The following is a 10,642-nucleotide window of genomic DNA, read 5'->3' on the forward strand; positions in this document are numbered from 1 at the left end:
ATATGAGTGTAAAGATGGAAATTATAAAAAATTTTATAAAAGGAATTGATAAGAAGTTGTTTGAAAAAAGAAAGAAGAGGATTTAAAGAAAGAAAAAAGAAAAAAAAGGGAGAGAATGTGATCAGGCAGGGGAGTAGAAAAAACCATATACTAGAGATTTAGGGTATATTTTGATCTGTTAGAAGAAACTATCTCAAAATTTTAAAGAGAACAACTTATATATATATGCCAAAAATACGGTAACTACTATGAAGGGATAGAATATGACTCTAAAAATGAAAAATAAAAATGTTTTTTAAAAAAGGGATTGCTAAGATGTTGGTTGAAAATGGGAAAAAGAAAAATTAAAAAAAAAAAAAAGACAGTTAAAAAAAAATTAACTTTGAAAGACTAAAGAATCATGGTAAAAAAGCCATGAATTCTATGTGCAGTATTCCCCTAGCGCTGGAGTTCTGCCGTTCTCATTGATCGGTAAACTTGGTCTTGGCTGGCTGTTCTCGCTGATCTTCTGGGGGAGGGGCCTGTTGCTGTGGTTCCCAAATGTCTTTCCCAGAGGCGGAATTGCCCCGCCCTTGCCCGGTCCAGGCTAAGTAATTTGCTCGGGTTGCTCTCCAGAGCTTTTGTTCTCTGCGAGCTTTCCGTAAAGCTTTGGAGGCGGAGAGTGAAAATGGCGGCCTCCCAATCTCTGCCCTGGAGGAGCTGAGAACTCGGGGCCCCCGCTCCTCAGTGCGCCCCAGAGAAAAGCAGTCAGTCACTCCCGTCTCCCCGGTCTCCGGCCGCACTCCGTGCTCACCCGGCCTGTGACCGCGCGTTTCTATCTCTGGCACCCAACCCCGGATGGAGTCTCCAAACCCAGCAGATCCCTGCGGTGCACTCCCGCGCGGCTCCTCTCGGGGGAGGAAGGTGAGTCTCCCCGGATCTGCCGCTTGTTGGTCCCTGCTGGAGGAGTAGTGGCCCGACTGTGCCGCGGATCACGGTTTATGGCAACCCCGAGCTGAGAGCCTGCGCCTGGGCTCCGCCTCTGCAGCCGGCTTTCCTGCTCCGTTACCTGGAGCTCTGCCACACTCAGGCACCCCCGGTCTTTCTGTGCCCCCGAGGGTCCTGAGACCACACTGTCCCGGAGGGTTCCACCCCCCGCTTAGCCACCAGAGTGACTTCCGTCAGCGGAGCAGACTTTTAAAAGTTCCGATTTTGGGGCGCCTGGGTGGCTCAGTTGGTTAAGCGACTGCCTTCGGCTCAGGTCATGATCCTGGAGTCCCTGGATCGAGTCCCGCATCGGGCTCCCTGCTTGGCAGGGGGTCTGCTTCTCTCTCTGACCCTCCTCTCTCTCATGCTCTCTCTCTCAATAAATAAATAAAAATCTTTAAAAAAAAAAAAAAAGTTCCAATTTTGTGCTCCGTGGTTCTATCACTTGCCAGAAGCGGCCGACGGAGGCCCCTCCCCCTCCGTCTATCCTCCCGAATATCGCCTCGGATTCACTTCTCCACACGTCCTACCTTCCAGAAAGCGGTCGCTTTTCTGATGAGAGAGTTGTCGCTGTTCTTTTCTTCGATCTCCTGTTGAGTTTGTAGGTGTTCATAATGGTTTGATCCCTATCTAGCTGAATTCCTGAGAGGAGACGAAATCCAGGTCTCCTACTCCTCCGCCATCTTGCTCCGCCCCCCTTAATGACAGCTTTATTGAGATATATTGCACATACCAAAAAAACTCAAAAGTTTGAAGCGTGCAATTCAATGATATTTAGTATATTCACAGAGTTGTGCAGTCATCACCACTACCCAATTCTAGAACATTTTCATTACCCCACAAGAAACCCTGTACTCACTACCAGTCACTCACTGTTCTCCACGACCCCCCCAGCCCCGGGCAACCCCTCATCTACTTTCTGTCTCTGTAGATTTACCTATTTTGACATTTCTTATAAATGGAATTATACAATATGTGCCTTTCTCTTTGGTTTCTTTCACGTAGCATATTTTTCAAGGGCCATGTATTGGTGCTTTATTCCTTTTACTGCTGAATAATACTCTATTTTATGAATGTACCACTTTTTAGATATATTCATCAGTTGATGAGCATTTGACTTATTTCCATTCTTTGGCTAGTATGAATAAAGATTCCATGTATATTTGTGTACAAGTTTTTGTGTGAACATCTGTTTTCAGTTCTCTTGGGTATAGGAGTAGAATTGTCCAGTGATTTCTTTTTTCTTTTTTTTTTCCTAAGATTTTATTTATTTATTTAGAGGGCGAGCATGAGTGGAGGGAGGGGGAGAGGGAGAGAGAGAATCCCAAGCAGACTCCATGCTGAGCACAGAGCCAGATGCAGGGCTTGATCTTGCCTGAGCCAAAATCAAGAGTTGGATACTTAACTGACTGAGCCATCCAGGCATCCCATCCAGTGATATCTTTTTAACTAATGTTTTACTATGATATTTCATGGAGAGGGGCAGGTAGACCACATAATATATACGAAATAAACATGCATCTATTTTTGTATTACTCCCATAAAGGCCAACAGAAGAATCACCAGGAATTTCCTGAATACGTTTACTGCATATTTTTTCCTCTTCTACTTACATGTAGTTCATATTATGTTTTTTTTTATAACCCCTCACTCAGGAGAGAAGCTGCTTTTCCCTTCGAGACATCATCTTCAGCTGGCCCCAGTGGCTCTTCATTCTGATGCTGGAAAGCATTTGGCTGGGCTTGACATTCTTCTTGCCTGTTCCTGGATGTCCTACGTAAGTGAGCCCACGGAGGTAATCCCTTTTTGCATGTCCTTTTCTGCCAAGTCAGAGCTTCTGGGGTGAGAGCTTGCAGATTTCCCGAGGGAGAGGAACTCGCTTTCACTCTTTGTTCTCCTTTGAGGCATTATGTGTATGGGTGAGGAGTTTGGTGTATGTCCAGAGGAATGTCTCCGTGAGGCTTTTTCCGGGTCTGTTTGAAGGGAAGTTGGGCTGCCCACCTTAGCTTGTGGGGAGTAGTCAAGTCAGAAGAGCATCAGTGAGGAGTGCATGGCGCCGAGGGGTCTCCGTGTTTGAGGCTCCTCGTTGGGCTGCCACAGTTGCCAGGATAAGCCTTATTCCTGCTGAAGTCTTGTCAATTAAGTACGTGTTTTCACTTCCCCAGTGGTTATCTCGGCCCTGGTGGCATTGGAGATTTGGGGAAGTATCCAAATTGTACCGGAGGAGCTGCTGGCTACATTGACCGCCTGCTTCTGGGTGATGACCACATTTACCAGCATCCTTCTTCGGCCGTGAGTGAGCCTCGCTTGCACTTTGAGCTAGACCCATGGGAGCTCTGACATGAAGGAAAACAGAAAGGGCTGGCCCACTGGAGACTCTGTCCCTTTAACAAACTATGATGGGACCTAATTTTTATTTGAAAAGTTTGCTGATTTAGGAAATGTAATGTTTATTATGGGGCCGTGTGTATCCATTACTTTGGATTTGAAAGTGCAAATGCAGTGGATCAAGCATGTGGTGGCGTGCTTTTCCCTGTGGCTCAGGTGAGACTTCCTGGCCACAGACTCTGAGGCCGAGATTCGTGTGCAGGAAGCTTGTCAGGCCGTCCTTTTGGGATCAGCCCCTGCTGGGGATCAGAGGAAGCAGGAATGGGCAGAAAGTGTAGCTGGACTGACTGGTAGTCACACAAGGCCTTAGCTCATCTCCTGGGGGGCTAGACTGGTGCTTTAGAGTTGTTCTGAATTGGAGTGAGGGATCTGGCCATTGGATGCGGACTGCCCCCAGTAGGGGAGTGGGACTCCTGGAGAGGCAGCTCTCTTTAGTCAAGGACAGATCCAGAAAAGTGACTTGGCTGAGAGCTTTTGGCCATTAATATTTCTGCTAGCTCAGGGAATGAATACTTTCGTCCTGAGAGGGGTGGGCAGGGGGATATCTGAGTAATGCACTGTGGGATCCACCACTGTCTGTTGCCAAATTTCTGCAGTTTCTACATGAACGTTTGTTTTATAATAAAATAATACAGATATATTTTTAAATGTTATTTGCCGTAAAGGAAGTTAGAAAGGAACAGCTTTTTTTTTGTTTTTGTTTTTAAGATTTTATTTATTTATTTAAGAGAGAGAGAGCAATCGAGAGAGCACAAGCAGGAGGAGGGGCAGGGGGAGAGGGAGAAGCAGGCTCTTGCTGAGCAGGGAGCCTAACACAGGGCTCAATCCCAAGACCCTGATATCATGACCTGAGCTGAAGGCAGATACTTAACCAACTGAGCCAGCCAGGTGTCCCAGGAACAGCTTTTTGATGTTACAGTAGGGTTGACCAACCTGACAGTTATGAAGGTATTATGCACAGTGTTGGAACCGGTTAGGGATGCCTCAAATCACTGGCCCCTGAAGTTGAAGTGGCTGCTCTGGGTCATGGCTCATCCCTGGGCTCTGTGTCCCCTTCTGGTATCACACACCCCACACTTTGTTGATTAGAAGTATTCTGCCTGTAATCCCCACAAGTTGTCCATGAACTTCTGCAGCAGAAATGAAAAATATTGAATTCTGGAGTGTATTCAGGTTTGTATTTGATCTCCAAATTGTTTGCATGCATTTCGTGGTCAGTGAGTTCTGCCTTCTTTTTCTGTTTTGTTAAGGTGCTTTATCACACTGAGGTGGCCTATGATCCGGAGGGAATTTTAGGGACCATCAACTCCATTGTGATGGCATTTTTAGGAATTCAGGTATTCGTTCATTTCATCAGGGTGTACGTTTTTCTGACAGTTCATGATTATTCATTCATCACTAATTCAAAAACTATTTCATTAAAACAAGTAATTGGAAACATGCCTTCTGTGGTCTAGTAAATTCTGTTACATGTGACAGATTGTCAGAACTAGATATTGCTAAAATTCAGCACATGGAAATAATTAGGTATAATTCCTATATCTTCCCCCCCCCCCCCCCAAATTCTCCTTGTTTATATGGCTTATTTTAGCAATGGAGACAGAGTAGTTTCTGGGGAAAAGTTCTCCCTGCTGGAATGTGCAGAATGTTTGTGTACTGGTGGTGTTGGGAAGTCCCTGTGTCCCCTGTTGTCACATTTATTTCTTTGTGCACACTCTGTATGGTTTCCGGTTATGCATATTGTATGCCAAAGTCAATACAGGTTGTTCTTGGTTTATCTCACAGGCAATTTTGTTAAAATTCTGAGTAGTCTAGATTTTTTTTTCCTCTAAAGTTCTCCTTATTGGTGTTTGAAACTACTATTTGAGCAGAGCTAACTGGGGGGAGGGAAAAGCATGTGAAGCAGCTGATGGAAGGCTCTGATGAAAATATTCATGTCCATGTGGCTTTTGAGTACCTGAAATATGGGTAGTATGACCAAGGAACGAAATTTTAAATTTCATTTCATTTTAATTAATTTAAATTTAATTTCAAATAGTCTCTGGTGGCTAGTGGCCGCCATATTGGGTAGTGCAGGTCTAAGGCATGTAAGTTTTGGCGATTCATATTTAGAAATACTGTTCTATACTCACCTCTGTAGCACTTTATAGTTCACAGTGGGTTCTTTCACATATATTCATTTAATCTCTGCATCTGCAGATCTGCAGGTGTGAATCTGCGCCACGAGAGCAGCCTGGGGTAGGGTTAGGAGTGCAGACCTGAGGCCACACTGGATGGGCTTGAACCCTGCTCTACCACTTCCCAGCTGGGTAGCCTCGGGCATGTTCATCCCTCTGTGCTCCAGTAGCACCTACTTCAGGAAGGTGTGGAGAGGATTGAATGAGTTGATTCATGTAAAATTCTAAGAACTGGCACATAGAAAACATTCATAAATTTTAGCTTTAGTTACAAATTATTATGAACATTTTCTTATTCTTTGATGTTTTTCAGAAATTAATTCCTAATTTCAGGGGATTTTAGGCAAAGTCCAGATTGTACTGTTTCTGCCTCTAGTACCACCCTGTCCCGGTCCCTCTTCTGTACTGCTGCCAGACCAGGCCGTCCAGCAGGCCAGTCTGAGCTGGTCCCTTCTTACTGTTTTTTTGGGGTGGGGGAGAAGTGACTTTCCTCAGCTCCTTCCCTCGCATGGGAGAAAGCCCGTGCCTCACCAGTGAGACCCGCAAACCTACCTGCCTCCCACCTTCCTGCCCTTCCCAACCCTCTAGCCTGTCTCACTGACCTGCAGCTCAGGGACGCATGCTCTTTCAGCCATTTGACCTGTTTCTGTGCATGCTGTTCCATTCTGCCCAGATGCCCTTCCTGCCCGTAGCCTCAACCGGACGGCACTTCCTCCCTGGCGTCTCGTACCATCCTCCCGAGGAGTTCCCTGTGCCTCGGTGGCCAGCTGTCAAGGGCAGGGTGACGTTCCATTCCTCTCGGTAATCCCCGCATCTAGCAGCTTGCCTGGCAGATGAGTCTGTCTGTTGAATGATTAGGACAGTGGATGAACACGAAACACGAATATACTTTAAGCAGTTCTCTTGGTCATCTGTGTTTTCTTCTCCAGGCAGGAAAAATACTCTTATATTACAAGGATCAGACCAAAGACATTCTGATCAGATTCACTGCCTGGTGTTGTTTTCTAGTAAGTAACTGGTGTTCCTCACTAAAATCCTGTCCATACATGTTTCAAAGAAAGAAAATGCTCAGCAGCGCTGGACAGGAGCTGTGACCACAGCACAGGAGTTACATTCTCCACCAGAAGAGCAGAGGAGAGGAACACATCTTCACACCTGAACTCTCAGGTTTATTTTCTTAGGCAAATGTCTTTATAACTGAGAGTGTTTGCCGCTGAAAGGCCAGCCGGAATCGTGACGAAATAGTGTGGGTCCCGGTGGGGAGCCAGGCCAGGAAGAGCAGGGTAACAGCTTTCAGAAGTCTGCTTCCAGATCTCCTGGTGACGGAGAGTTGAAAGTTGGGCTGTTCATTTTATCCCTCACGTTTCCTCTCTAATTTATTTACTAGTTTACCTTCGACTCAAGAGAATGCTTTGGAGATTTTTGTTTTGGAGAATATTTTTAGTTATGCATCTCGGAAAATAGTTTTCCAGTTAAAAGAATAAAATATAAGACACAATTTTCAGCCCTCCCTAAGGAATTAAATAACATATTTTCCAGTTTTGAAACACAGTTGTTTTTTGAGATAATATAAAAAAAACTAATATCCTTCTCCCCCTTTTGTAGGGGCTTATTTCTGTTGCTTTGACGAAACTTTCTGAAAATGAAGGCTTTATTCCAATAAACAAAAATCTGTGGTAGGTACAGAAAACAGAGTAATTTTAATGTTGGGTCGATCTTGCTGATGCTGGATGCACTCCTCAGGAGCCCTGAAACACCTCATTCGCCTTGTAGGTCCATTTCGTATGTCACCACACTGAGCTCCTTTGCCTTCTTCATCCTGCTTATCCTATACCCCATTGTAGATGTGAAGAGACTGTGGACGGGAACCCCATTCTTCTACCCAGGTAAACAAACCTCTAAGCTTGGAGTTGATTTGAAAGATTATTTATTTGAGAGAGAGAGCGAGCATGTGCATGCAGGGTGGGGAGGGGCAGAAGGAGAGAGGGAGAGACTGAGAGAGAAAATCTCAAGCAGACTCCACACTGAGCGTAGATCCCTCCTCGGGGCCAGATCCCAGGACCCTGTGATCATGACCTGAGCCAAAACCAAGAGTCGGATGCTTAACCGACTGAGCCACCTAGGCGCCCTAGACCCAGTCATTTCAGTGACTCACTTCAGCCCTCCGATTCTAGTGACAGTTACATTTTTCTGACCTCAAGTTTCTGGTCTAGAAAAGAAAAGTTCATGATTTTGGCTCTCCTTATAGATTTACTATTCAAGAATTACATCACTATAAATATGTTCTAATTTTTGTTCTAGCTTATACTTAAGTATTTAAGATACGCGTTACTTATTTTTGGCAGTAGCCAATAATATAAGTGTGTGCTTTTTGTTTTTTTCATTGGACTAAAGTCAAATTTCAAGAATGAAATAGATGATCAGATGTGACTCAGGAAAATATTACTTTCTTTATCTCTCCTCCAGGAATGAACTCTATTCTAGTGTACGTTGGCCACGAGGTGTTTGAGAACTACTTCCCCTTTCAGTGGAAGCTGCAGGACAACCAGTCACACAAAGAGCATCTAACTCAGAACATAGTCGCCACTGCTATTTGGGTGCTCATTGCCTACATTCTCTATAAAAAGAAGGTTTTTTGGAAAATCTGACAGCTCCAGCTGAAATGTGTTGCTGGCAGACTCTAGTGGGCCTGGGGGGAGTGCTGAAGCAGCCTTTATTAAAGGGAACCATGAATTATAAAATCAGTAGGATGCGTATTTCCCAATGATTGGGGAACATGCTGATGCGCTCTGGCTGGTGTACTATGATGTGGCTGTTCATCAGAACTCTGTGTCTTTGAGACTTAGATGTTTGGAATATAATTGTCTTTTTTCTCCACCTTCTATGTAAATGGATATATTTAGAACTTCATTTTAAGGATTCCTCATTTAACTCTTCAAAAGGAAACTGCCATGGGCATTTTCCTTCTGTGACGGATAAAACAATCTAAAGTCTAATTTTTATTGATCTTGTTTTCCTGTAGCCTGCCTTTCCGAGTGCACACATGCCAACCAAGAAGACCATCATTTCTGTTGTGGCTGATCAGATGGGATGTATAGCGATGCAGCCAAATATTTTTTGTGGTTAAGTGCAGTATAATATTTCAAGAAAGAGTAATTTCCTTTTCAGATCTGCAAGGCATTGGTGGGTCCAAAAAATGCCTTTCTATTGGCAGGCATTCTCTCCTTTTCCCCATTTGGAAAAGAAGTTAAAATATAGATGTTTTATTCCCAGCCACTCTTGCTTACAGTTACAATACTCACGTACCTGTTCGGCTGTGTACCCACTTGTCTGTCTTTCTCACTGTGTGTCTAGACGGTGGCTGGCACCCAGGGCTGTAGTGTGGCAGAGAAAAGCACAGTCTTGCTTGTGACGCCAGCTTTGCTCTCCTTGCCGCGTGAGATGTCTGCCAGTCCCGTGGCCTCGCTGGGCTGCAGTTCCCTCGTCTGTGAAATGAGGGAGACAGTGATGCCTCTCTGGTTCCTTCCAGCTCTTCGGCTCATTGAGGTGGGATACATCAAGAGCTCTTCTGAAATCCTTAGGAAAATAATTTTATTACAGAAAACTCTTCAAAATAAATGATAACGAGAAGGTTAAAAAACCCCACCTGTCATTGGAGTCGGTCTTTTCAGAGTGGCCCTCCACAGTGGAGGCACTTCCCTGTGGGCATCACAAAACTGAAGAAGTAGTCTCTCAGGAGCGAAGACAGGAGAACACGCGAAGAGAAGCAGCACTCCTCATAGGGACGCGTCGTCATTCTTGACCTTTCTGTGAGAACTCTGTATGCAGAACAGGCGGAACGTTGTACGTGGGCTGAAACCCTTCCGCGCTGAGACGGGGCCACCTGCACGTGGCTTCAGCCGTCACCACAGCACCGACGACTCTCTGGCCTGTGTGGACCTTGGCCCCGAACCCTCAGCCCCACGCGTCATTGCCCGCGGGACCCTCCGCGCAGACGCCCGCCGGCACGCCGGCACCCTGTCTTCCCGCCTCTCTTCCCAAATTCAGACTTTCCCTCTGCATTCTCCTAGCTCCGTGAATGGCTCCTTCTCTGTCTCTAGCTGTGAAACCTTTCACTCACCTTACCCCCTCCATGCCCTTTTCCATGCTTCCACCTGAAGCTCCTGCCTTCTCGCTGCCGCGGCTTTGTCGCCCTAGTCCGGCCTTCGCCCCTCAGTCCTTCCTCTGAGAAGTCACTACCCGTCGCCTCCAGGTTAAGCTTTATGCAGCAAGAGCTCGGGTAAGAGCCCCTCCATACAAAAGCTTCCCTCAAAGTTATGTAATAACCACCCTCCGGGGCGCCGGACACGTCTTCCGGCTGCTTGACCCGCCCCCGCCCGCGCCCCCCGCCCCCCGCCCCTGCCCCGCTCCCCCGCCCGCGCCCCGCCCCCCGGGCCCCGCCTCCGCCAGCCAGCCAGGCTCCTCCCCGCCCAGTACTTAGCACCTCCTGCTTCTGACTTTGGGAGTCTTCCTGCTTTGCTTTTCCCCCTTAATTTTCTCCTGGGTACACTTGACGTTTAGACCCACTACTTCTGAAACACCTTCTCTAATCTCGTATTCTCATCCAAAAGTAGTATTTTCTTCCTCTCATAATACCTTGCTGGGATCAGTCTCATGGCGTTTTACCGCTTTCTGCCTGGTGTCATAGTTACTTGTGTACCTGTCTCATTTCCCGCACTAGAGGTGAGTTTGTTAAGGGCAAGAATTATGTCTTGTTCATCTGTATATTCCTTATGGTGCGCACACAGTGCCTCGTACTTAGCAGGCGCTAAATAAACATTTATCAAAGCAAAGCAATGGTGGTTTTTGTTTTTAATATTTAAGTGCTGATAAAATTAGTGTCCGGAGTGCCCCATGAAAATGTTCCTTTTGCTAATGTGTAAGGGGACAGTTGGTGAGGAAACCTGCTGCCCCCTTCTCTTGCAGTGAGTCATCATGGATGGTCACACTGTCATCCCAAGTCCTGGAAAGTCAGGCTGAGTTGGGTCTCTCTGGATGAGTTATCCAGAAGCATTTCTCTCTTTTTCTTTTTTATGACAGAGAGAGTGCAAGAGAGCACAAGCAGGGGGAGC

General features: G+C 46.0%; 1 protein-coding gene across 1 annotated transcript in view; it reads left to right on the plus strand.

The window, feature by feature from the left end:
• HGSNAT (heparan-alpha-glucosaminide N-acetyltransferase) overlaps positions 1-10,358 on the plus strand; it is an 88,364-nt gene extending 78,006 nt beyond the window's left edge. Inside the window, exons 13-19 of the mRNA XM_021681564.2 lie at positions 2,622-2,743; positions 3,132-3,258; positions 4,605-4,691; positions 6,461-6,538; positions 7,137-7,207; positions 7,305-7,417; positions 7,998-10,358. Coding sequence (XP_021537239.1) covers positions 2,622-2,743; positions 3,132-3,258; positions 4,605-4,691; positions 6,461-6,538; positions 7,137-7,207; positions 7,305-7,417; positions 7,998-8,179 — 780 coding nt within the window. The 3' untranslated portion in view covers positions 8,180-10,358. The remainder of the gene's footprint in view (positions 1-2,621; positions 2,744-3,131; positions 3,259-4,604; positions 4,692-6,460; positions 6,539-7,136; positions 7,208-7,304; positions 7,418-7,997) is intronic.
• Positions 10,359-10,642: the final 284 nt, after the last annotated feature.

This window comes from Neomonachus schauinslandi, chromosome 2, assembly GCF_002201575.2.
Source record: "Neomonachus schauinslandi chromosome 2, ASM220157v2, whole genome shotgun sequence".
Taxonomy (NCBI): domain Eukaryota; kingdom Metazoa; phylum Chordata; class Mammalia; order Carnivora; family Phocidae; genus Neomonachus; species Neomonachus schauinslandi.